This window comes from Podarcis cretensis, assembly GCF_951804945.1.
Source record: "Podarcis cretensis genome assembly, chromosome: 2".
In the NCBI taxonomy this organism is placed as follows: domain Eukaryota; kingdom Metazoa; phylum Chordata; class Lepidosauria; order Squamata; family Lacertidae; genus Podarcis; species Podarcis cretensis.
The window spans coordinates 103,320,293-103,347,599 of record NC_137171.1 but is presented as its reverse complement, the minus strand read 5'-3'; the positions used below and the strand labels follow the sequence as shown (position 1 = coordinate 103,347,599).

Sequence of the window (27,307 nt, the reverse complement as noted above, 5' to 3'; positions counted from 1 at the left end):
TCAAAGAACATTGGATATGAGTTTACATGCAAATTTAACTTCATATATGCACCTGTATATGGGGGGATGGAATCCTGGCACCACATGAAGGCAAATTCACACTGACTACTTAGGAGTCAGAATTTCATTTTTTGGATTAATACATGTGTGCTTTAGAATCCTAACAGGATTCTAAACTGCTTTAAGAGTGGCAACTAAACCAGCTCTCCTTTGCTGGAGAACTTACTCCCTGAAAGGCACAAGTTGTGCCAAGACTCCTGACAACATGAATAGTAACTGAAGCTGTACTCTTGGGCCCTGTTTTGCATGCTTTAGCTCCTTGCATATTAAAGCATATGAACAACTGAACATCTATAGAGACCTGACTTATCCTGGGCAGTTGTCAATTCATTGGTTAATTTCTATTATTGGCTGTTTGGTACATATAATATGGATTTTGCACAACAAGAAAACTCAAACCTCAACTCATCTTAACCCACCTCTTCAATTAGAAACCTTTTATGTTGTAGTTATTCAACAGGTAAAGAAAACTGGCCAAATTTTGCTGCATCCCACAATGATTTAAAAAATCAACGTAAAATTATTAGTGGTAAACTGACTTCAAACTGAGGCATACCAGGTGGAGTAACCCAGGCAAAAACACATTATATTGGAATGCAAAGTATATCTGTTTGGGGTTCTGTTCTTCTTTTATTTTTGCAAGGAACAGAAGCAATCAAATTCTCTTATTGCAGATCTCTCCTGCAAAATCCATGTAGTTTTTACATTCCAACGTAATGTTTTCTTCATAGATTTCTCCACAGGTAATCTTCTCCGAAATGTTACATTGGAACAGAACCTGAGAATAGAAACTGACCACTGGTGGGTACGATCCATAACTGAACTGCCTCTTTAAACCCCAGCCCAACTGGAGCAGCATGTAAAGTGATGGTTAAGCAATTATGCCCATAGTTGTTTAATCAATCTTCTACAGTTGAGCCCTATATGCGTCTACTCAAAGGCATGCCTCATGAGGTCAACAGGATTTTACTCCCGGGTATGTGCATAGGGGATTGTAGCCTTAAAGGTCTTTCCCTGTAAAATTATTTTTCTTTTTAGTGCTGGTTTTATTTTTGGGGGGTAGACAGTGGATTTGCCTTGCTCACACCCTAGAACTAGAGGTGCAATACGCAGAGAGATGACACCTGGTCCAATAGGTCCCCGCTCAGAAACGTTTAGGCCACAGCTGCTCACCTCTGCATGGTGCTCTTCGTTCTGCTGTAGGACTTCAATTACCAATTCCGCCAAGCGAATTGTATCTTCTAGCTTTTTGGCAGGTGTGACTAACCGACCTACATTTTCTGTAGTACAAGAACTTGAATTAAAATGGAGTGAGACAGGATAGGCTCAATGTAAGGCCAACAGATTGGTTGCTTTTTTTTTTTTTTTAAAAAAAAGAAAGAACAGAAAAGAAAAATCCCAGGGTAATTAATAATAGTAATTAAAAAGAAAAGAAAAGAGGAACCTCTACTTCATGCAAGGGTTAAAATGCTATGTAGTTAGTACTGAGCAAACCATAAAGCCACGTTTGTTGTTATACCATGAAAACAGTGCTCCAGCTTTGGATTTAAATATGCGGTACCAATTGTTTTACTTTGCAGTTGAGACGGTATCAAGTAACTACTTGAAAATACATTTCCTAGAGACAGCATCTTGGTCTTATCTGCATAGGGAACATCTGATTTCACAGTTTATGCATACATATGGTTGTGCTGGGGATTTCAAACACTGTTTGTGATTTTGAGTATTATCTAAACTGATCCAGAAATTAGGAATGTTAGAATAAAGGATTTAAGCTAATTCATCCCAGTTGATACCAGTGGTGTTACACCAGCTTACATCTACATTTGTGCGTCACTATGGTGGGCATTGTGGCCACTTCAACAGGGGCTGATGGGAGCTGCCCTCCAAACCACCTGGAAGGCATCAGGTTGGGGAAGACCAGGGCTATTTTCAGACGGAACTCGCCGGAACTCAGTTCTGGCACCACTCAGGTGGGCGCCCTTGCCATTCTAAGAGAATGAGGGAGGCAGTTATTGTCACATGGTGAGTTCCGGCACTTCTTTTTCTAGGAAAATAGCACTGGGGAAGACTGCATTAGCAAACTCTAAGCATACCCACACCAACGCCAACAGATCTGCCGCTGAGCCTCGAGATAAATAGTGACAAAACGTAAGGACTGCCAAAATGTGCAGTGCCCAGTGCTCCTAGTAGTTAGGTAGAAGAACTCTATATTTAGGGCACATTATATTACTGAGTTTGGGAACTTACCCCTCTCCCCCCAGTATGTATGAGGGTTATAATAAAAGAGGATATCAATAACAATATGGTTATCCAGATAAACCAGGCAGAGGGCCTTTTTGGTAGAGGCCCCTGCCCTGGGGAACGCCCTCCCACCAGATGTCAAGGAAACTAACAACTATCTGACTTTTAGAAGAAATCTGAAGGTAGCCCTATTTAGGGAAGCTTTATTCTGTTTTTAGTGTTCTGTTGGGAGCCGCCAGAGTAGCTGGAGAAACCCATCCAGATGGGCAGGCTATAAATAATAAAATTATTGTTATTAAATATCCAATTATGTTAAGTGATTATTTTCTTTTTGCTTTTTAAACTGCAATTAATCCAGAATGCGGCAGCTAGACTGGTGACTGGGAGTGGCCACCGAGACCATATAACACCGGTCCTGAAAGATCTTCATTGGCTCTCAGTATGTTTCCGAGCACAATTCAGAGTGTTGGTGCTGACCTTTAAAGCCCTAAACGGCCTCGGTCCTGTAAACCTGAAGGAGTGTCTCCACCCCATCATTCAGCCCGGATACTGAGGTCCAGCGCCAAGGGCTTTCTGGTGGTTCCCTCACTGGAAGAAGCCAAGTTACAGGGAACCAGGCAGAGGGCCTTCTTGGTAGTGGCGCCTGCCCTGTGGAATGCCCTCCCAGCAGATGTCAAGGCAATAAACAACTATCTGACTTTTAAAAGACAACTGAAGGGAAGTTTTTTAATGTCTGATGCTCTGTTGTTTTTAAAATTCAGTGGAAACCACCCTGAGTGGCTGGGGAAACCCAGCCAGATGGGTGGGGTATAAATAATAAATTATTATAAATTATTATAAATTATTATTATTATACAATGCCTTGGCTACTGCATCCCTTTGGGGCTGTACCTTCCACTCACACTTGGGGAGAGGCTGAACCAGCAGATATAACCACAAGCTTACCTGCAAGAATTTGTCTCTAGATGAAATGTAGATTCATCCCAAGCTTAATTTTCTTTTCAACAACATATTTTATTTTATTTTTTTTTTAATTATAACCTCCTCCATTTTAGAGAACCATATTGTGGACAACTGGAGCACTGCTCAATGAAACGGCATACTTCTCAATCATTTCATACTTAATTTAATTCATACAGATTCACATATCTCATGCAAAATGTTATGCAACAACAATGTTATTTTGTGCTGACGTTGATATTTGAAAATGTTGCATATGTCAGACATTGCTAGACAAAAAAGGTGGACATTTTGAAACCAATGCTATTTACTAGAAGCGCTGCGCTAGGAAATTTCTCTTTTTCAAAGCCTACGGTCAAGACTACTTTCCTATGATCTAAACTAACAGCAAATTAAGGAGAAAAAAGGCTATACTAGAAAGATATATTTAATAAAAGAAAGGAAAACCATTACGGTTACTTGGTGCTTGCTTAGGTATGCCTTTCAGCATCTGATTTATCATGTTAGTCTGCGTTTGAATGGATGGAGTGGGCCCAGCTGGGGGCTTGGGCACTGACGATCGAGCTGTTCGTGAATGATGTAAAGAGACAGCAAAAGTAAAGACACATGTGACTTCATAAACAGTGAGAAAAAAAGATGAAAACTTTTGAACGAAAAGTAAGCAGAAATGATAAAAGTACAAATGGAATAGCTGCTGTTTTGCTTATCGTCAACTCAAGTACTACACAATTATGACAACAAACATTTTTTTCTGAAGTCGACAGATTCCACTATGCTACAAGAATTCACAATCTAGGATGCTTAAAATTCAGTGCGAATGCTAATTGTTATTTCATGTAGCCAAGTGCAAAAAGCAAGATTTTAGTACAGTCAATTAGTTGTGTATGGTTTTTTTTTAAAAAAACTTTATCTGCATGTGTCAAATGTGAAATAGCATTGCATGCCTTTTATACCCATATCGTGGCAAGAAATATTGCCTACTATGGATTTCTTCTAGATATTGTGAGACTTATTAACTGAAAAAAAGCAGAAAGTACAGGAACGAATTGTTTTGCAATGACTGCATTTTGAAAAAAGTAAATAACACCATTCTGGGCTAAAAGGATTGCTATACAGCATTCTTTGTGCAATTTAAATATGTACTCAAATCTCTCGCTTTCTTTTAAAAAAATGTGTGGTTTCTGATTGTTTCCAGCTCATTATTTTCCACTTGGAATTCTAGTGGCTTTTATATTCTGGGTTGAATCATATATAAAAACTTGCCAGCTCTATCAAATATGTTACTTTGCTATTCCAAATGTTAGAATACTGCAAATCAGGACTTGACCCATCTGTCATATAGTTTGTGATATCAGCCTAGGGGGAATATATATATATATATATATATATATATATATATATATATATATATATATATAATTTCTGTATGCACACAACAACAAATTCTATATGATATATGATGAATGTACCTCTCCTATAGTTTCTGTTATGTTCAAGATCAACATTATAATAGCCAAAGCACTTCTCTAAACAATTCTGTCTGCAAGGAGTCTGGCATATTTATCTACATGGTTTGTTGCCAGAAGCCCTTTTCTTTTTGCTTGCATTTTCCAGAGATGGAAAAGAAGGAGAAAAGAAAGAAAGAAAGAAAGAAAGAAAGAAAGAAAGAAAGAAAGAAAGAACCTAATTGTTTGGCTCTTTACAGGAAGATGATTTCTGGTGAATTGTAATTTTGAAAGTGTTCTAAAATGTTATAAATGGCTGTATGTTCAGGGTGGTAGAAACATTTGCCTCTATGAAGCGCAACTGTAAGGGAGCAATCCTATATACATGAAGCTGGCGTAAACTTACACCAGATCTAAACTCCGTTCAGTCATGGGACTACTTTCTACTGAGCTGACCTAAGTCTGGCAGAGGGGAAACAAGTCTTTAAAATACGGTTTGGGTTATACCACCCTTTATAGCTTAACTGATGCTGGGTTGCCAGGTCACATGACCAAGCTGAATGGTCTTAGGATCTGGCCTAAGTCCTCCCCCCACTTTGGTCCCTCCCACATCACATCCCTGGAACGCCCTTTCTTCAGGGCTTACTACAGCTTAAGATCTGCCAGGCTCAGTTCAGCCAAGGGTGAGGGAAGATACTCCAGCGTACCTCCAGCTGAGCTGAGGGTGAGGAAGTTAAGCTGTTGGATCACTGCCTTGTCATGGCAAAGGGGCTTGAATAATTCAGAGAAGCTATGAGCTTCTGCAGGGCCACCCAAGACGGACAGGTCATAGTGGAGAGTTTTGACTAAATGTGATCCACCTGGAGCAGGAACCGGCAAGCCACTCCAGTATCCCTGCCAAGAAAACTCAAAGACAACAGGTTTGCCCAAATTGCGGGAGACAGTGGAAGACAGGAGTGCCTGGCGTGCTCTGGTCCATGGGGTCATGAAGAGTCAGACACGACTAAACGACTAAACAGCAACAACAAGCCTGGCTGCACCAGGAACCTCCTGGCTCAGTCAGAGATCTGCTGAATACTAGCCTGATTATCCCAGCAGATATTGCTTTAGGATTGCTCCCTTAGGCAGCAATCCCACACAAACTTTGCCTGCTTGGATTCCACTGAAGCCAATGGGATTTGAGAAGCCCGTGTGAAGGATGGTATCCCAAAACTTAATGAACCATCCATCCCATTCTAAGAGGTATACACTCTCTGTCACACAAACAAAAGCCAAATAATCATATGCCCATCGTACCCATAATGGTCTGCCATAACCATAATGGGTGACCTGAAGGGCTGTTCAAGCTTAGTTTTCACGTTTCCTTTTGATATGGTGACTTTTCCCACATGGCAACCTAACAAGGCATGTTTGGGATGACAAATATGGGGAGGCCTGTCGGGCCAAGTTGCTGCTCTAAGCACATAGGCCCTCCCTTGTCAATGAGTGGATATCAGGGGCAAGAGCAGTAGGTGCATGGCTGTCAGGGTCAGGATGTGCTATCTGGCTGCTCCACCACATATTGCATATATGCATAGAGGAATCTCTCCTGAACAGCCCTACTGAGCCAAAACCTCAGTCCACATTCCTCACAAATAATGCACAAAGAACTTGGAAAGCTTCACTGAGCTTTATGAAATTTCTGAATGCTCCTTATAACATTTATGTTAGGAATACCTATACAACTTAGGTGACTAAATTTCTTTCTCCCTTTTTCTGAAATGGTTCCCCTTTCCTTGAAATGAATCCATCAATTCATGTCCCAAAATATCTTAGCCTAATTTCTCATGGGCTAAGGAAGGGAAGGGATACTAGTAAAGTTTTTTGCCTCATGCTAAACACATTATTTCTGATTTTGTCTAGTATTTCCCTTTGTTCCCTTTGTGGGGATATTTTCTCCCTATGATGCTATGGGTCAAGGGGGCAGAATTTCACAGAACCACTGTGAGTCAAGAAAAGATTGGAAATGGAAGTCTGCTGTAGGCCTCTTAGGAAACAGCCATCCTATCTAGCACGCAATCTGGCCAACTCATAATCTTTGATTTAGAGAAAAAAATATCCCAGGCTAGTCTTGGTTAAAGCCCTTTGAGGGCATATTAAAGCTCACCTCAAAAGGAAAAGTGAGCTTTATTTGTCTTTCTGAGTTGGAGAAGACTTGCTGGCTTCTATGGCCTCCTGAATTTCTGTCCTTATCTCTGTATTTTGTACCCATTCAGTCTAATGGACCAACATCACACCACTCTGTTTAATACAGAAATATTTAAGATGGTCACAGGTGGGTAATTTTTCTGGACAAGGTTACCTTCCTTGGCTCCGCTGGTGTGTTTGCACTATGCTGACCTTCAGACCACTTCAAGCAACCCAGCTGCCAGGGAACTAGTATAGCAACTTTGCCTCCCCTGGCAAGCCTCTTCTGCATGTGTGTGCTTGTGTGTGTCCACCCCAAAAAATTAAACTAAAACAACGAATGCTGATAACAAGAGCAGTGTTTGGAAAAGGCTGTCGTTCCCTTGCACCAGATATATGCATGGGTCAATTATGTCGCTGCAGACCATTTTCATCTGACCTGTTCCCATTCAGTTACAACGTGAATGGCATTTCCTCAAAGGAATACCAAAGCCAGAGGACAAGTGCACCCACGAGACACAGCTTAGCTGTGCAGCAAGCCCTGCAGTAACTCAACTCTGCACCATCCTTAAATATGTTCCAGCTACTGAACTTGCCAGCAGCTGCACATTTCTGCCAGTTGCTGCAGACCTAGACACCTACAGTGACCTAGATGAAAAATATATTTCAGAGCTGATTGGCATTTAAATCCTGCAGCTGTCAAACACGCCTGGGTTGCGCAACTGCAGTTGGGGTGTGCTTGTTTGCGAGTGCCCGCGCACATGAGTGGGCGCCCAAAGCAGAAAAATATGGGGAAGAGAGTGAAGCAGAAAAAAGGATGGGGAGAGCGAGAGCGAGAGGAATAAAGAAAGAAAACAGCGTAAAGCAAAGTGGCCATAGCAGCAGGCCTTATCAAGTATTTTTTTAAAAAAACAAAACAGCTTAAAACATATGACCTATGGATTGGATTGTGCAGTTCTCAGCACAATGATCCACTACTCTGATTTTTCTTTCTTTGAAATGAAATTGTAAAAACAAAAGGAAATAGGAATAAGTATTTTTGAAAGCAACCAGGGAGGGATCTGTGCATATTTCCCTACAGCTCCGCAACATGCACCACAATAGTAATTAAAATACCCCTGCTGATTCCCTACTGATGCCAACAAGTGCATATAGATGGCTTCTGCCAAACTCTGGCGTGAGATGTAATTGCTTCATGCTAGGTTATAAAGGCAGTGGGCGGAACCAGGAACACCGTCACACTACAAAAGTCCAAATTCCAGGACCACCCTTTCAACTTTCAGGATTACATTAACAGCATTTTTTTTTTAATAAAAAAAGATTTCTTTTTTATGTGTGAGTACTAAAGAGACCTGATTCACTCTAGCTTGGGGACTTAGGGACAGAGCAGGGCTGGCTGACATTTGGGTGGGCAGCATGCCTGCAGAGATCAGTTTGTAGGAATTGGCATCTCCATATTCTACAAGTCTTTTGTAGCTGTTGTGATTTACCTGATTGTAACAGCTCAAAAGAGGGCCGTTACAATCTCAGAAACAATAGTGGCAGGCTAGACATTCCCGTATGGAGGTATTGATTCACACAACGACTCTGAGCTGATTGCCCTGCTGAGATGCTCAACCTCTTCTCACATCCATTGCACAGAAGTGAAACGCTCAGGATGGTGTGAAAAGCAATATATTTGCTCAGTACAAGTACCGAAAAGCTGGTATCATATGGGATAAATCAATACCAACGGTGGGTATGAAAACACAGGAAAACTTCAATACCATTTAGAAGCTATTCCATTATCTAAAAACTGCTCATTTTTGCCACCTTGTGGATATTTTTCTGTGATGATTGGGTATAATCTACGGTGCTGCAGCACTTTCTGTCTTTACAGTCTAGGAATTACTTTATCTTCTTTGAAACAATAAATAGAATCAAGCACACATTCTGTCCACACAATGCCACTAGTCTCATGTACAACTCCTATCCTGCTTTCAGGAGATCCCTTCTAGCTGGACTCCTGGTTGGAATCACAAGCAAAGATTCAGCTCTGGGGGAAAAGACCCCTGGGAAGAGAAGGAGTCTTATAAGTTTGCCTGTGACTTATAAGAGAGAAAAAGCAGGGAAACATTAGCTCCCTTTAGGCTCTCGGTGCTTTCTGTTTCTGATGGCTTCCTAGAACCCAAGCCTTCAGGTTCCATCAGCATATTAGAGATGCAACAGCTTCACTATTAGCTGTAGCACTGCAGCATACCCAGCTGTTTTCTGGAGAACTCTGTAGCTATATACTCCTTCTATTCAACTTCAAAGTGTTTCATACCCTTACTTCCACTCTTTCATTGCTGGAGATTCCTTGGATAGGAAAGTAATGGTTGGGAGAACATAGGCAGGGTTGGCTGCTGAAACAGTTCTCCAGCTGCAACAACTGGCCACTGGTTCTCATACTCGCCCTAAATGGAGACGGGATGATGGAGGAGGCTGAGGACACCTCTGTCTGCCCTGTGCAAATGTATATTTGTTGACTGGTAACAGGCTCAGGCTTCCTTTCAGCTTAATTTCCATCCCTGGCTGGATGTGGACCCGGATCTGCATGCTGCTCTATGCTGCCAAGATTGACCGACAGCATGAAAGCAGAATCCATGTATGTCCCTCTTAAATTTCTATGGGATTTTTTTTAAAATGGCAAGAGGGTTGAATGGAGATTGTCCTGGGGTTTCAAATCCTGCTACCCTCAGTGAAAAGGATCAGATAACAGGTGACTGGAAAGACCTCTGCCTAAAATCATGGAGAGGGTGCTAGAGAAAGAAATAGTCTTGTCCCAGGACAAGTCAGCCTCCTTTGCTCCTATGGGGAATTCCTCTGATATGAAAGAATCCACTTTTTCCCTCTCGTGGATGTAGTCTGGCCACTACTCAACACTTTAACGATGCAGAGGTAGATTTTGTTTGCCTTCTAAAGGGTTTAAAGATATTTCACAATGTTGTGTTAGAACTGGCAATAACCATCTCTTTGTTTGCAAAATGCAAGGCTGTTATGGGTTGACTGCGCTTTACTAGTTACATGATCAAATAACAACATTTTGGTTTCAATATCTGTTCCATTGTTCTTACTTTCATTGCCTACTCCATTTAACATGCAGGTTGTCTTTTGCAGCTAATCAACACCTTCTGACTACTCTAAACAAAATATATTCTTTTACCAAATCACATTAGGACTATACATGTACAAGGAATGCTCTGTTTTATAAGCTGTAATATGGTATGAATTGCCTTAAGCCACTTACAGCAAATCAAGAAGTATCACTAAGAACACTCTTAAAATCTACCTAACTCTGGCATGTCATATTATGCTTCTCTAGCAGAGTAAGATAAACACAGTGAAAATTAGTGAGCAGGACCCTTTAGTATTGAAGTTATTCACATATCTGTGCAGAACTGTACCTATAGAAATGTACCTAAAGGTTGCTGCAATTATTATTTTCTAAACAGACAATGTATTTTAAAATTCCATGTGCAAATATAAATGAATCTTTTGCATTACGTTTTATGATATGCTAGAATTCATTGGAGCTTGAATTCTTCTACTGAGTGATGTTCTACATCACGTGAGAATATTTCTGCTCACAGGATTGTACTTCCCCCACTTCTCATCCGCTTTGCAGGTCCCCAAAATATACTCTGGAGGGTGGGGGATCTTCTGGAACAGATTACTAGGAGTACAAAGGAGGCACATTGGGGAGGAGAGGAAGGGAAGGTTCCATTGTGAAATAATAAATCTGTATTGCAGCTCGGTGGACAACAATGGATGTCACCAATTGACTTTAGAGTGACTTTCATGTGGTTGTGGTTTGAATACCCACCATGTTCCTTTGGTGTCAATTTGAGGTGTACTGCATCATGATACTTTCTGAACCAGAAAGCAAGCAAAACACAGTTCAGTTTGAAACATGGACACAATGGATGCAATCCGGACCCATTTTTAATCAAGTGGGGGGAAATATATAGAATGCCAGAAAAATGTAACTGCAAGGTTGTTAGTGTAGCTCAAAGATGGCTAATCCACAGCTATAACCTGCACATAAGATACGCTGAATAACCAAAATATGGAGACTATGTTACCTAGCACATGTTACCTAGACTATGTTACTTAGACTGTTGACAGTGACAATCCCTTACATGTCTGGTGAATATTCAAAAATATAGAGATGGACCAGTGAACCATGTTCACTAGACATGTTCAGATCCACTCCATAATTCTGGACGGTCACAATATACATGTGGCATGGGTACTATACCCTCGTGATTGTCTCATTTTGCTAATGTACATTGATGCCTGATGCAGATGCAGCCTCAATTGTACTTTATGGATGCATCAAGTTGATGCATGTAAGGCTGCCTGTCCTTGTCAGAGCCACCATTAGTCATAAATATCTGTTTAAATTCTGTATAAATCAAGATAACTGGATGCCCTTGATATTGTGACAAAATGATTACCTAATAATATTGTTTATGCAAAGGGAAGGGTAGGCAGTTTTAGTTATTTGTTGTGAGCTTTCCTTAGGGGACGACAAACTGTTCAACTAAAAGAAGAGATTTCCTAGTATTTTAGTATAGTTCATTCTGGTGTAAGTGGAATTATTGTATGAAAAAATGAGATACTGAGCCACTTTGTGGTAGCGTCTCTCAAAGATGACCCTGATGCAATCCAAGGCGGAATTTGCAACAAAATTATTTTCTCTCTCTAAAAACACTTCAAAATCCAGACAATCTGCTTTCACAGAACATAAACGAAGGACTCAAGAAAAATAAAGAAAAATAAATTAAATTAACAGTTCAGATCTTACGAAATTTCAAATGAATATTTTTTTATATCCAGAAGTCATGAAAAAGGTGGCATCTCTGACGAATTTTTACTGAATTATTTTTCAAAGTTTTTTTTTTTAATCTGAACTGTATTCTTGTTTCATTACATCACCACATTACAAACAAAAAATAATAATACAAGAAACATGACTTCTCTCCGACTGTATTGTTAGTTACACATTAACAGGAAAACAATTCAACCCGAATAGGGTATTGAACAGAATATATGAAAAACAAAAATGAGATTAAGTTTAGGTATCAAACAGTGGTTTGAACAGAACGCCAGATTGCTAATAGTACTGAGTTCTAAAATGTACTTTGAGGGTTGTTTTTGTAAACTTTTTTCTTGATTAAACTGTGTCTCGTCTCCTAGTAAGATGGCACTGAATTTCTGTTCTACTAGATCTACTTAGGGGAGAAGGAGAACACTCATTACAGGAATTAAGACAGCACAAATTAACTCCTTAAGTATTACTGCAACTCCAACTTCTCTCTATAAAGGAGTACATATCTTAAGGAGCTACGGAAAGGAAAACAAAGATCAATAAAAACTCAACAATCCTAGCAATGTATAATATACAGTTGTTCACCTGCATCCTTTTGATTCTCTATATGAAAGAGAGAGAAAGCAACAAGGAGAAAAGAGAGAGAAACAAGAACAGATATGCAGGATTAATGAGCAAGTGGATCAAAATGCCCCCCAGTTATGTGTGATATATGACATTCAAAAAGGAAAAAAGTTGCCCAAATCTTTCCCACCACCCAGAAGCATGGGCAATCATCAAAAACGACTTGCTTTGCCAAGATAAAATGTTATGTTGTACAAAGAAAAACTGGTGTTTAGGTGGTTTAAGCTCTGAGCACGCATACTGGCTATTAGACTGGTAAAACGAATATACACAATTTGTCCTATTCAGAGCTGTCTATAGAGGAATATTCAGGAAAAAAGAACCTTGGATAGCACTCTGTTTGAGAGAAAACAGACAAGAGACGTGGAAGATCTAATGTACAGGGAAGACATTTTTCTACGGTCGTATGCACAGATTGTAAAGAACTTTTGAAACACATACACGTTAGGGAAAGATAGAGATGACTCTTTCCCAATGTCTTTTTTTTCTGACCTCTAGCTCATTGCTCCCCCATGTAGTTGCTGTCTTTTGATTGTGTACCAGTGACAAGTGTTTACAAATTGGGGTTACACAGAAGCAAAGTAAAAATGCATTCAGGTCACAGACAGAAAGAACTGAAAAAACTTACAGACAAATTGGAGTTCGTCACAAACAAAAACAGCTGATTTTTTTTCTAACCTTTTTCTTTTCTCTCTTTTTTTTAGGCTGATAAAAAGTGACTGGACTTCTCACACTGGGACTTTCACAGACAGAAGCAACAGACAAAGCCAATGCTAAAAGACTTGAAGCAAGGAAAGTGAGTTGGTTTGGCTCTGGATTGTACTGAAGTAATGAAAACAGAAAAGAGTGAAGACGGTATGGAGAGGAGGGCGGAAGGTACTCACGAATGGTTAAATCCATCACTTGAGAGGCCAAGCAGAAGACAGGATGCTCATACATTTCTCTCTTTTTCCCTATAAAAGAGGATTTGGGCATGCAAGAGGCTTAGGTCAGAGGTAAAGAGGTTATAGGTCATAGGTCAGAGGAAAACTTTACATTAGCTCAAAAGGAAAGTAGCTGCAGAGTATTTTGGGATACACACAGGAAAAAATAATAATAATTAAAAAAAAAAAAGATTTAAAATTGGAGGTTTACTGGATTAACCATTCAGCATGCTCATGAGTCACAAAAGAGATTGTGACCATGATTCTAAAGGTTTGTTCTGAATTGTTTGCGGGAATATAATGGTCAGAACGTCATGAATAGAAGGAAATAGAATTTGATTGATTTAAGGCTCCAAGATACTAAGGAGTTTAGCCTTCAGTATCTAAGGCTTTCACAGGTATTTCTTCATAAACATAGCCTCAAGCAGCATTGCTGTGAAATTGTTTCTTATCTTAATTTTAACGAACTCAGGCTAGTTAGACCTCGAAGGAGGCATTTGGTTTCCAAATTGTAGACTCCGCTGCAGAAATGGTCAAACAATGATTGTTTTTAAGTTTGGAAAAAAAAAGGAGCAGAAAAAAGCGAAGAGGAACTCAGAGTGAGCGGACTATGCTCATGAGAGAAAACCTGAGGCATGCAGCTTGCGGATGTTGGGTTGTTTTGAATTAACAATCCCAGCATGCTCTGAAACTGATGCAACCACTTTTTATAGAGGCAGCATAGAAAAGTGGCTGAACCAACCACGAACAAGGAAGGAGAGAAGCAGAAGAGAGCAGGTAGTGTGGGATGAAGTACTTCTCTGAAAACAATAGCTGGAATTCAAAACAAAACAGGAAAACAAAACAAATAATAAAAAAAGTTTGTTGCTTCAAAGTTTCCCAGACCTAAAAGTCACAGTGCCAAAAAAGAGGGCAAGGTAATTAAAGACAACCAAGAAGAATTGAGGCACCAAAGGAAAGTACACGCTAACTGTTCTACGTTTTGGGAAATGAATGCATTTTTACTTACAGATCATAAAGTTTGTTTTTGCATAGATATATCTGAAAGAAGAGAGCAAAGCTTACCGACAGAGTTAGTGAGCGTTACACAGAGACCTTGGGAGTCCAGTGTCCATTCAAAAGGAAAGTCACAACAACAACAACCCCAAAACTGCCTCTGAACTGGAGTTCTCCCATGTCCTCGTGCAGCATATTTAAACATTGAATTTTTTAACAGAGTTCACCAATTAAAACCATTCTGTGAAGTCGAGTGCTTTGATAAATTGCTTGATAGCACAGCGCTCAAGAGACCTGCTTTCCTTCTCTATTTTCATCGCTCATTACCAAGTCAAGAGTTGATAAACATCCTTTTAGTGCCCAATTCTTAAGCGTTTCTCACTGGATGCATAACAATGAATTCATTACCACTGGTACACAATTTGCATTGTCAACGTGGGGGGGGGGGACATTGAAAAAGAGAGGAGGTGTATAATCTACAGACCCTGGAAATATGGGGCATATCACAATAATCCAGTCCTTATGACCAGCAAGGACTATGGAAAGAAAAAAAATAATTGAACGGTGATATTGTTTCCTCTAGCATTATTATTCGAAGCAAACGAGAACATTGCTTTATTTAGCAAAGCTTCATGGCTCACACATGACAAGAACCCCAAATCCACAGCACATAATTCAATTTAAACATCTAACAGCAAGGCATTTGTCGTGTTGTGTAGGAGTTTCAAATTACTGTACAGCAGCCAAAAAGGTAACAATGAAAACTGATTAATGTGTAAAGATCTATCTGCATGTATAGAATTCCTGCCAAAAGCATATCTTCAAGCAAGTTTAAAAATGTCTTTTTGATAGCTACATGTGTCTCTGGTCACTAGTTGTTATTCTTCTAAAAGGTCAATAATATCAGCTGTGGCGAATTTAGAGTGACAAGAATGAAATCTGATGCAAGTGCAGGGCCAACTGATTTGACAAGATCTGCTATGCATAAAAGAGGAGGTGGCAAAACATTACCCAGGAAAATAAATAAATAGACATCCTAAGCTGGCTTACAAATGAGTGTGCACAGTTAAAAATATTTAATTTTTGATATTTCCATTGTTTCATGAACTCCGCTGTCACAAGCGATTAGCTGTGTTTCCCATGCCAGTTACAAAACATGACATACTATGTTGATCTCAATGGTTGTTTTCTAGGAAAACAACAACACAACACATATGAATATAGTACAAGTGACCAAACATGCTTACTCTCCGGCAAAGTAATTACCCTGTGTACCATTTCATGTTCTAAAAAAAAGAGAGGAAGATTTTACCCTAGCCTTATTTATCCTGCAAGCTATGGCATATTTTGATTTTATTTTCTTTTTCTTCTTTTTTAAAAAAGCAGCTTAGTCGTCTCACTGAAACAGGAAACCAGCGTTAATTTTAGTAGCAAAATCGCCTTACCTTCAATTTTGGCATACTCTGAGAGCCGTGTATAGTTAGTCAATGCAGCTTGCTCTAAGCATTTACGGATGACGGTCTTTACCTCCTCTTGAGGGACTGGAGTAACTATGTCTTTCATCAAAACCTTGATATAAGAAACACTGATTTGTTGTGTCATCTTGAAATTAACTGCTTTTGTTTTCCATTTCACCCACCTAAAAGATTTCGAAGGGTTCACAGTGCCCTTTGTCTCCCTCTACTGGTTAGAACACAGGCAGCAACAGCATTGCCCATTGCATCTTGGGAACTACTGAACCTGATCACCCTGGCCCATGGTTCTAGGTGTTTTGCGTTTTGAGGAACGCAAAACGTGAGGAACGTGAGGAAGTGGGCTGCTAGGAGTGGAAATCCAGCAACATCTGGATGGCACTCCATTTAGGCTACCTGTGCATGGGATGTTAAGATAAAATGATCGGTTCACAAGGTTCGTTATTATTAGATGTACGCATTAATTGCACCAGCCCTAAAGTACTTGTTCAATTAGAGCTGAGTTTAATAAGAGTTCAGGTTTTTCTGCTAGCAGGATAAAACGATGACTTAATGGCACAGAAAATTGCAGTTAGAATTCTAGGTGTTATAAAATAACGTGGACATGAAGCTTTAAGCTAGTGTTGCTCATAGAGTCAGGAGAGGCCAAGAGGGAACCCAGCCCAACCAAACCAACCCATGAAATCTGGACCACGGTGTGTCCCAAGTAGAGAGCAGGTGTATTGAAGAACGCTGCTCAAACGAATGACACACACAAACATGCCAGGAGATGAAAAGCCCCTTCACCCACTCATTTCCAATGTGATTGGAAGGAAAATGGCATCCAGACTCCAAATATATAATCGAAGTCAATATAAATTCCGCTGAATGAAAAGAGCCAAATATGAGAACTGGATTTTTTTTAAAAACCAACCTTTCAGGACCCTTACGCTTACCCTTTCCAGGAGTGATAGTGTGGCTTTTAAAGCACCTTCTGGTCGGCCGAATGGAAAGCAATACCTAGGGTAAATACATAGCATTTTTGGATACGTGCAAAATGTTTTAAAAGCTAACAAATGATTTACACCCATACTGCAAGTCCCAGTCACTCCCTGCTTATGTGTTTCAAAGTGAATGACCGCTCCCCGCTTAAAATGGGGGGCGCCCTTTGTGTGGACGCGCGCAGCCCCTAGATCTGGAGCGGTTCCAACAGCATAGGCTTGGCTTTGCCTTCCCTCAGGTGGGATACCTGGAGGTCTCCGCCTACCTCAGGCAGTTGTCCAATCCCACCTGGGGGAAGCGTTGCCTAGGAGACCAGGCCAGGTAGGGGAGGGATTACCTGCCCACACAATACAGGGAGGATCTTACCTGGGAATCCTCACTTGGCTCCAGAGCTTCTCCCACCCTACCCACCCTCAGTTAATGTCTTATTTTGCAGGTTAACTTTTCTTCACAGGTTTTGCAGGTTAACTTTTCTTCACAGGTATGCGGGCGCTGCTACGTCAAGGTCGCTGTTAAAGGGCCAGAAAGGAATTTCCCTGCATTGGCAGGTTTCGCCTTTCCCATAGCAAAATGTCACAACTTTGGCAGTATCAGGCCTTGGGCGGAATCCTTTAGTCCATCTTCCTCTTTGCGGTGGCGATACAAGGGTTCCCCGTTAAAGGGGTTTCTGAAGGGAGGCTTTGACCGTACGCTGAAAGGTCGTCATTGCTCTCCCCTGCGGCGGCGGCGTGACGGGGGCGGCTATCTCTGCTTGAACATATGTTCTCCAGAGCTGGCCCATCCCCCCCACACATACTGGATAACCCTGATGCTCCCTAGGTCCCCGGCTGGGGACTGGGGAGGGAGAACGCCCAATGCCTGAGCCAAGGTCTACCCACATTTGAAATTTAATAAAGTTGTGGCCAATTTAATCCCATAGCACATTGTCTTGAGTCGTTATTCCACATGACGGGGGGGGGACCGCTCGGGATCTGGGGACTCCGCCTGTCCACACAATAAGGAAAACAAGGCGGGCAGGGGGGTGGGGAGGGGCAGGGAGAGGAAGAAATTGCTATTTTGGTTTTGAAACTGGAATAGCATTACTTTATAAAAACCAAAACCCCAATCTTCTGGCTGCTTTTAGTTAATAAGTACTGACAAGATAAAAACAGAAAAAGGCAATAGTTTATAACATGGAGACATTCCACTGTAGACTTCTATTCTAAACCTTTCATGGCAAAAATGCACACATAATTCCATTTTACATTTTCTGTGTAACATCTCTATGACTGAACTGTCAGTGCCATCTATATGCTAACATATAGTACACTAAAATCACTTTAAAAGTTCCTGCTGTTTATGCAAGTAATCATCACTGCAGCATCTGAAACGCAGCAAGTTGGCTCTTTGTCTGGAAGGTGAAACATCAGTCATTACCTAAAATGTGTGATTTGATTTTCCAATAACAACCGCAGCCTCTCTTTGATTTCTTCAAACCGCTCTTTTTCTTCTACTGTTACCGTTCCTATTCCATCAGGCCTGGAGGAGAAAAGCTATGAATAAGTTGCATTTTACCTCATGACTTTTATGAATCATCAGCACTGTAATCCATCACATTATAGTCAAAACAATGATACAAATAAATAAGAGTATTTGAATATTGGGTTTCCAGACTTGAATTACCTGAAATCAGTGGTACCAGAGAGCCTGAATAGCATCTGTGTTTTGGGGGGGATGGGGGGGTAGGGAACCTGTGGTCCTTTAAATATAATTGGATTCCAGCTTCCACCAGCCCCAGACACCACAACTAGTGGCTAACAATGACAGGGATTATAATTCCAGTTATATTCCTGCATTGCAGGGGGGTTGGACTAGATGACTCTGGGGGTCCCTTCCAACTAGTACCCCCAGACACCACAACTAGTACCCCCATTCACTTCAAGGTCACTGCTAGTTCCAAGCCACACCTCCCTTGTGTGAGTGTGGCATTTCGCCCCACACTGGGCACCCCTGCTGGGTTGAAATTCTTGGATAGTATTCACTGCAGCCTCAATAAAGGCAATAGGCCAAAGCAGTAAATTGTGTTGCCACTAAGTAACTTGTGTGGGAGGCAAATCTCTGAATATCTTATATTACTCCATACCTTCGAGACTGCCTTTCCCCATGTGAACCTGAGGTCATCATCTGAGGCCCATATCTGTAAGCCACCTCTGGATCAGGTATGCAGGGTGGCGACTGCTCTTCACAGGTGAGCCCATATGATTTTGGCAACAAGCAAAAACAGCTTCATTCTCTTCCAGTCTCATGTGATGTACTGTACTTAGGCAGAACTCACTTGAAGCGATAGGGTCCCCATTATGGGGTGGGCTGCTTGAAAGGGCGGAGCTTGTGTGTGAGTGGGACTCACACCAGTTTAGATCCTGGCCTACTTGCTTTCAGTTATTAGGATCAAAGGTGTGAACGATGCAGTGTGAGGAAGTACAAAGGAGGAGCGAGGTTTTTCTCCTGTGGAAATATCTGTGCTTCTTTTGAAAGCAGCGAAATAAGCAGAGTTCTCCCTACGTGCAGAATGCAGTTCTCTGAACAACGCCTAGTAGTACCAAATTAATTATTTTACCTCAGCAAGTAATGCGTTGCTGTGAAACTCCCACCCATGTGCAAAGCAGCTAAGCACAAGTTGACTTAAATCTGTCAGTTTGCATTTCTTAGTGCAGAAAGTATTGATGTGATGTGTAGAGAGCTTTCCTATTCTACTTAATTCAAGAGGGTTCTGGAAGCTTCTCTGTATGAAAGAGATAAGCAGAAGGTTCCTGATGTTTGGGTTATTCCCTCAGAGAAGCTGAGGACAGTTGGTTTAAACTGGTTCTGTTATCTCTTTCAGTCATGATCATGCTGACTATAAAAGTAGGGCTAGAAGGAGCCTGGGTTTCTCTTTCTCTTTCTGTCTCTTTTCCTTCTGGTGTGGCATTCTGTACATAGTATGAAATATATATATAAAATAAAATAAAATGTCCAGTAGCACCTTAGAGACAACTAAGTTTGTTCTTGGTATAAGCTTTCGTGTGCAGGTACACTTCTGAAAGCTTATACCAAGAACAAACTTAGTTGGTCTCTAAGGTGCTACTGGACATTTAAAAAAAAAATTTATATATATTTTAGTTTTTTTATATATTTCAACTGTGTCAGACCAACATGACTACCTACCTGAATCTGTACATTGTATGCTTAGTGTTAAGGTTTAGACTTATTATGTTATTGTAAGTTTAAGTTAAGTCTGCTGCAACTGAGTTTCTTATGGACAGTGCCAATCCTGAATGCATTGGATTTGTGACCATTATGCTCATTTGCCTTCAGTAGTAATAAAGCTTTGCTGGATGAAATACAATTGCCTCTGGTCTATTTTTTTGGGAATCCTGCAACGTGTTTAAGTTGTTACTCTGCTAACTATACATTGGAATCTACTCTAGATCAATACTGAGTAGAATATCATGACAAAATCAAAGTGCTGTGCTTTAATTGTTATGCCAGGGGTGGGAAACTTCAAAATGCAGGCCTCCTGTTCTCTCTGCCTGGTCCTAGGAACTTTCTCCAAGCCACATCTCTCCCCAAGCAAGAGCTTGTACTGGTCCTTGAGTGCTTCCACCTGGTCGGGATGTATCCCTAAACCCACAATACTGCCTTTTGTGTTTTGCCTGGAAGAGGTGTGAGGAGTGTGTCTCTCTGTGTGTAGACACTAGCCTGCCACACAATGGTAAAATTTACATTTGCTGCTCCACCCACTCACTTTTGCCCCTCCCACATACCATTGGCATGTAGCCCCTGAAAGGTTCCCCACAATGGAATGTGTCCCTCAGGTTGAAAACAGTTCCCCATCCTATGATCCCTCTGTTACATGGATGTGGTCGACAAAAACCAAAGGCAAAAGCCACGACTGTAGATCTGGGGAATTGTGCAAATTCTCTGTACAGTGGTACCTCGGGTTACATACGCTTCAGGTTACATACGCTTCAGGTTACACACTCCGCTAACCCAGAAATAGTACTTCAGGTTAAGAACTTTGCTTCAGGATGAGAACAGAAATCGGGCTCCGGCGGTGCGGCAGCAGCAGGAGGCCCCATTAGCTAAAGTGGTGCTTCAGGTTAAGAACAGTTTCAGGTTAAGAACGGACCTCCGGAACGAATTAAGTACTTAACCTGAGGTACCACTGTATACCCAAATTGGCTGGCACGGTCATATGCTGTTCCATTGAATAATCCATGCAAAAGGTAATGAACTACTCTAATCCATTCCAGAAAATAAGTCAACAAACCAGACAATTAGCAACACTATTTCCTACTACTGGCAATTTCCTAGTGTGTGGACTTGTGTGCTAGTACTCAGTTTGTAACTGTAAGTCTCTCTCTCTGTTAGGAAGAGTAATGGAAGAAGTCTTAAAACTGAACAAATGTTCTTACTTAAAGGCCTCCTCCCGTGTTTGGATTAAAGCTTTGTAAACCCTTCGTATTAGACTAGTTTGGCTATACAAAAGACTTGGCAAGGGATTACAAAGCTTCTAATGAACCTCCTGTCAGGGGTTAATTGGTAAGCTTTATTTTTCCTTTTAATGAATCAGAATGCTCCTAACTTTTTTTATATATAAAATATACAATCTGTACAGTCAATATTTCATTGACCTAAAGATGCAGAAACCTCAAAATATAATAAATATTAGCACTTGATGTTAAATATGGTTAAAACTCACCCATTTAAAACAAAGGCATTATATACTTTGGAAATGTCTTTTTGTCTTTTTTATTCAAAGTGATGAAGTGAATTTTAAACACTCAAAAATAAACACTCATAAAATTGGGTTGCCTATCACTAATCCTGTATACATATGTCCTATTGAGGAAAAGAGAGATTTACATGTTTGATAGGTTTCTGCCCCATGTATTTAGATTATTCTATGGTATTACTGTTTGAATTCAGTATACATTTTACACACCAAGCTTGGGTGAATAAAAATATTGATTTAGGCCTCAACTGGAAACATCACTAGGAGAAGACATAAAGCAGTACAAAAGTATATTGTTTTGGCCTCATTTTTGCTTAAATATATAGTTGTATGAAAATTTAGCAGGCTGTTTAATTTGAAACATTTAACTACCGAAACACTTAGAATATTTTAAAATTCCTTATTCTAGAAAATGTTACCACTAAAGTTGCAGTCTGAGAATCACTTACCTGGAAGTAAGCCCCATTGAGCTCAATGGGGCTTATTTCTGAGTAGGCATGTTTCAGATTGCATGGTATGTTTTTGTTTTATAGTAAGTGAGCATTCCTACAATAAGACGAAAGTGACAGCATAGAGGAGGGGTCAGCAAACTTTTTCAGCAGGGGGCCGGTCCACTGTCCCTCAGACCTTGTGGGGGGCCAGACTATATTTTTTTTTTGGGGGGGGAATGAACGGATTCCTATGCCCCACAAATAACCCAGAGATGCATTTTAAGTAAAAGGACACATTCTACTCATGTTAAAACATGCTGATTCATGGGCCATCTGCAGGACGGATTTAGAAGGCGATTGGGCCGGATCCGGCCCCCGAGCCTTAGTTTGCCTACCCATGGCATAGAGTTTCAACTCACAGTGCTTGGAGACACTCCTCAAAAGGCCAAATGGAAGGCCTCATTGTAATTTCAAAGAAATATGCAAGCGCAGAACCTTAACTGCTCAAAATGAAGGGCACTGCTAATTTTCAAATCAACTGCTTATTTTAGAGAAGGTCCGTTTAACTAAAAGTAATTCTCAAACTAATTAGGGACGGCAGCCTAAGATATAGGAAATATTTGTTTACTGAGATAAATTAAAAGATTTGAAAGACAAATGCCAGGCAAGTACACAAGTTATGTTGCTGATGTGATAATTGTAGCTATCACTTGATAACCTGAATGTGTGAAACTGTTACCACTAGTTATTGCATGATCAAGTTATTACAGATCATTGCCTCTTGTCAGGCACTTGCCCAATAAGGGAAAAATCCAAGATAGGAGGTGATAAGCCCATCATGTGTAGTTGCCCATCTCATGTTGTCAAACTATTATTAAACGCAATGTGTGATTTTTCCCTGATTGCAGCAGTAACCTATGAAGTGTGTTACTGAAAATGTCTTGACATGAGTCTAAATGCAGAAGAAAACAAAATGTGGCTCAAAAACTTGTTCTTTTCCTGTACTCCTTTCGTTTTAAAGACATCAATTTAGAACTTATGGTGAACCCTACATGCTTACTACGGAGAGAGCGGCTTCTTCCAAAGAAGACAAAATGGTAACCACAGACTACAGATGGCAATGGCTGACACTCTGATTCTGAACACATTGCAGGAGAAAGTACTTCCAATTGTGTTTGGGGTCAGAGCACCATACTGCTGCTTATTTTGCTGCACTCCACAAAACACTACTGAGCCACTCCTTTTGTAGGCTCAAGGAAGTTTACCAGAGCAATAAAACTAGCACTGTGCTGAAACCTGCCGCCCAATTTCTTTAAAGCTTTCTTCCCTCACAAAAGTAGCCTCCATTTTTCTGCAGAGTTGAGCACACTTTATTGGTGACTGAGGGTGTTGGGTATACAGTGCTACCTCGGGTTCAGTACTTAATTCGTTCCGGAGGTCGGTTCTTAACCTGAAACTGTTCTTAACCTGAAGCACCACTTTAGCTAATGGGGCCTTCTGCTGCCGCACTACCAGAGCACAATTTCTGTTCTCATCCTGAAGCAAAGTTCTTAACCTGAAGCACTATTTCTGGGTTAGCAAGAGTGTGTAACCTGAAGTGTATGTAACCTGAAGCGTATGTAACCCGAGGTACCACTGTATTTTTCTTTCCATTGAACATTTCCCCAGCACTCCCCTGTCATGGCTGCCTGTACTTCCTGATCTGAAAAAGTCCTATGGGAGCAGTCTTTTATCGGCAATGGAGGGCCATAACATTTTCCCATGAGCTTTAATGGAAGCATGGGAAACTGGGAGGCTGGCTCCCAAGTACCTGAGATAAGTGAGCTTGCCATTCCCCCCCCCCCATGAAAAATCATTCTTTTAACACACACACACACACACACACACACACACATTATATATATATATATATATATATATATATATATATATATATATATCTTCATTGAGTCATTGAAAAGTAAATACTTTAAAAATAAACAGACCAACAGCTGTCAGAGACCTGGTAGGCAGCTTCCCATACATTGCCAAGAATATTATAGTGTTTTCAGGAATGATGGACAACAGGGGAGGCTTAAGAATGCAAACCACTTGAGAGATGGCTTGCTGAATGGAAGAAAGCATGTTCACAAAACACCACTGCAATCTTGAAAGGTAAACACACAACAACTGCCCTATGCCCCACTCACAATTTCACCAACATTTTCTCTCTCCTTTCCTAAAGCTCAAATGCAATACCCTTTTTCTTTAATTGAGAGAGAATAGTTGAAAAAAAGAAGAAAACACAGACTAATTTAACCAGAATACTAAATATGTACCTATATCTGTATCTATTTGTGAAACAAAATTTAAAAATTCCTTCCAGTAGCAACTTAGAGACCAACTAAGTTTGTCATTGGTATGAACTTGAAGGATTTTTTTTATTTTGTTTTGACTATGGCAGACCAACATGACTACCTACCTGTAACTGTATCTATTTGTGGATTAGCTTGGGTCTCCCAAGCTGCCTCAGAAAAACCTTTATTTTACCAAAAATAAAGAGAATATTGGAATACCTGAAGGAGCTCTCCATTGAGAGATCCCTGAGAAGGAAGGTGCTGGCAGTGGGGAGTGCTGACGCCTTGACGGCCTCACCCTTAAGGCCTGGATACTCCCAAGCATTTTCAGCTACATCTACTGATGTTTGAACACATGGGGATTGTAGTTTCCAGTGCCTCCTAATCCATTTTTTGAGCTACTAGAAGCTAGAGTTGCAACTAAATTGTAGCAGCATCAGAAAGCTGCCACAGGTCAGTGGCCAGTGAGGGGATGGGACAGAACAATTGGGTAGAATCACTGCAGCAGTTCCATGCTGTTGAAGTGACCGGGTCTGGATCAAGTTCAGTGTGGGCCAGCAATAACTGTGAGAGTGGGTCGGGATCTAGCAGAATGCAGGTTGGCTCTGCATGACCCACCACCTACTACCACTGGTGGTGTTTGGGGGCTTTCTGCTGGGTTAGGGTACCACCAGGGGACTTCCTGGATGGGTGCATCCAAGGAATTATGCTTGGCAGCTCAGTTGGAAAAATGGGATGCTTCAACTCAGTCCAACCCCACTTGCCCAGTCTGGTATAAGATGGTGTGATGGTGTGTGTGTGTTAACTGCATTGTCACTCATTACCTCATGTGAAAACTACTTGTGAAACATAATATGTCTGCATGTCCTTACAAAGTATTTTTTTGCGGTGTATATTGCACTGTACCTGTGAGCAGAAACAGTGTATTTATTATCATTATTATTTTTAAAAATGTATTCACAACACTAGACGGAATTAAGAATGATAAAATATCACAGCTGGCTTCTGTGTATCATGTAGCAACAAACTTCAGACAATCTACAGGTCAACTGTAGCCATTTTTGGAGCCGCCTGGATGTCTGGAAGGGCCTGCCAACTAAGAGCCATCACAACTGCAAGGACTTCCTTTCTCAAACAGCTGTGGACTATATTACATCTGACATGACGAGCATCTCTTGAATCTACCTTTCAAACATTCGGCAAACCATTTTCTCACTGTCCTTCACAAAGTTGACATTTTCAGCAGCATGATAGGAAAGATGTCATGTCGGCTGCTTTTCAAGTCCTTGTCACAGTGGTTAGCACCAGTTCTGTCATCTTTACTCTCCTCACAATCCCCCATCTTTAGCCATGTCACAAATAATAATACTTCCAATGTTTTTTGTCAAATTCCAAATACTACCACCCAGCTGCACATCTTTTGGAAATTTATGAGTTATGTTAATTCTTGTTGCTCATCTCCCCAGAAGCTGAAGCACCATGATTTCATTAATTAAGTACAAATCTGTAGACGGCACTATGATTATATAAACATAAATTAAAAGCCCTGCACTTATTTTTATATACTTGAAGGGAAATGGAACCATTGTCATTAACGATCATATTATCTCAATTTTTATATGTGTGCTTCCTCCTGCCTTCAAATTAATGTTTGGGGCGTTCTTGCTCTTAGGATTTCCTTTTCTCTGCTGCATTTGGAACATTCTCTTGTTGCAAAGCAAGCAGTCAAAGGGAACAGAATATACCGATAATCAAAAGGCATTATTGGTGGGAGAAGAAATCCACATTTCTGCTGTAGATGTGTGTGTGTTTAGGTGCCACTTTCGAGACATTTCTATATTTGATGTTTACAAGTGTAATCACAGGTTTCTGCAGCTTGTGCAATTTGTATTTTACCATTTTATTTCCAATGATTAAAAAAACGTGTACATAATATCACATTTAAATGTAGTTATGTCATGCTTGGAACCAGATCAGGAATACAAAACATGAGGGAGGACAGAAACAGTGCACAGAAACGTCATACTTGTGGTGTCTGTAAATCTCTATGTAAATCTCACAAAGAATTGCAGACATGTTACAGTGCAGGCACCTCTATATGAATTTAGGTCAACCTACAGAATTGGAAATATCTCAGACTTGAACGGTAGCAGATTCCCTCCCCCCCCCCCCATTTTGATACTGTTTGGATTCTGCTAGAGAAATTAATAGGGCATAATAGTACAGATGGGTGTTGGGGGGTGCAGAGAAAAAGGAGGTTGGGATAGTGCCAGGAAAAGGTGCCTTTATGATGAGATATTAAAACCCTAAATTAGCTGTTCATAGTGTGCATTTTAAAATATTGTAAACACATTACACGAGAAGCTAAAATGTCCCTGTCTACTCCTAGTATTACTTATTGACTAATTATTAATCAGCCCCAAAAGAAATCTTTCTGAAGTGAGTTGTCAAGTTTAAAAATAAATGGTCTCGTGGCAAAGACAATATCCCCCCCCCCGACTGCTTCTTTGTGCAAATCGCAGGGTTAATTATAAATTATAATTAGGAGCAGAGGTCCTAAGGCCACGATGTCTTTCTGGAAACCCCACCTCCCCCACCATGCCCTTTTCTAATTGTACACGGTGCCTCGGGGGCTAGTTATGCTGCTCAAGCAAATATATCAAAATCATTTCTTTTAAACCAAGGAGTACTATACGAGGCAATAGCATGCATTTGTGTGCAATTATAAACACACATTATAGCTCTTTGGGGTTAATCCCTTTGACATTTGCCTGTTCCAGTGTGGCTTTGAAATGAACACAGTGTCTTTTACACCTTTCATGATAACCTCTCCCGTTCTTGCAAAAAGAATGCCCATTAGTAGGCACATATAGCCTGATAAATACCTGATCCGAACTGGTGAAATTTAAAGGATCAAAGCCCTCTTTTCTTTCCTTTTTCTACATCATGGCCCCTTGAAAGTGTTTTGCGGTGCAGAGGACTTACAATACCTGTGACTATTATGATGCAAAGAGCATGTCCAGATGGCTGCCTGGCGGTAAGCCCAGGCGTATTGTGTTATTAC

The 27,307-nt window shown here is 40.6% G+C and overlaps 1 protein-coding gene across 13 annotated transcripts in view; it reads right to left on the bottom strand.

Annotated features, from left to right (window-relative positions):
• Positions 1–27,307, bottom strand: part of CADPS (calcium dependent secretion activator) — a 334,379-nt gene that overhangs the window by 94,826 nt on the left and 212,246 nt on the right. For 4 of the 13 annotated variants that reach the window (XM_079958106.1, XM_079958113.1, XM_079958107.1 and 1 more), the window contains exons 14-17: positions 18,140–18,241; positions 16,678–16,741; positions 15,716–15,839; positions 1,234–1,340 (exon numbers count right to left, since the gene is read on the bottom strand). In XM_079958106.1, coding sequence (XP_079814232.1) covers positions 1,234–1,340; positions 15,716–15,839; positions 16,678–16,741; positions 18,140–18,241 — 397 coding nt within the window. Of the gene's footprint in view, positions 1–1,233; positions 1,355–12,312; positions 12,331–13,231; positions 13,305–15,715; positions 15,840–16,677; positions 16,742–18,139; positions 18,242–27,307 lie in introns of all 13 variants that reach the window. The other 9 variants (XM_079958109.1, XM_079958115.1, XM_079958116.1 and 6 more) reach the window with 4 other exon arrangements.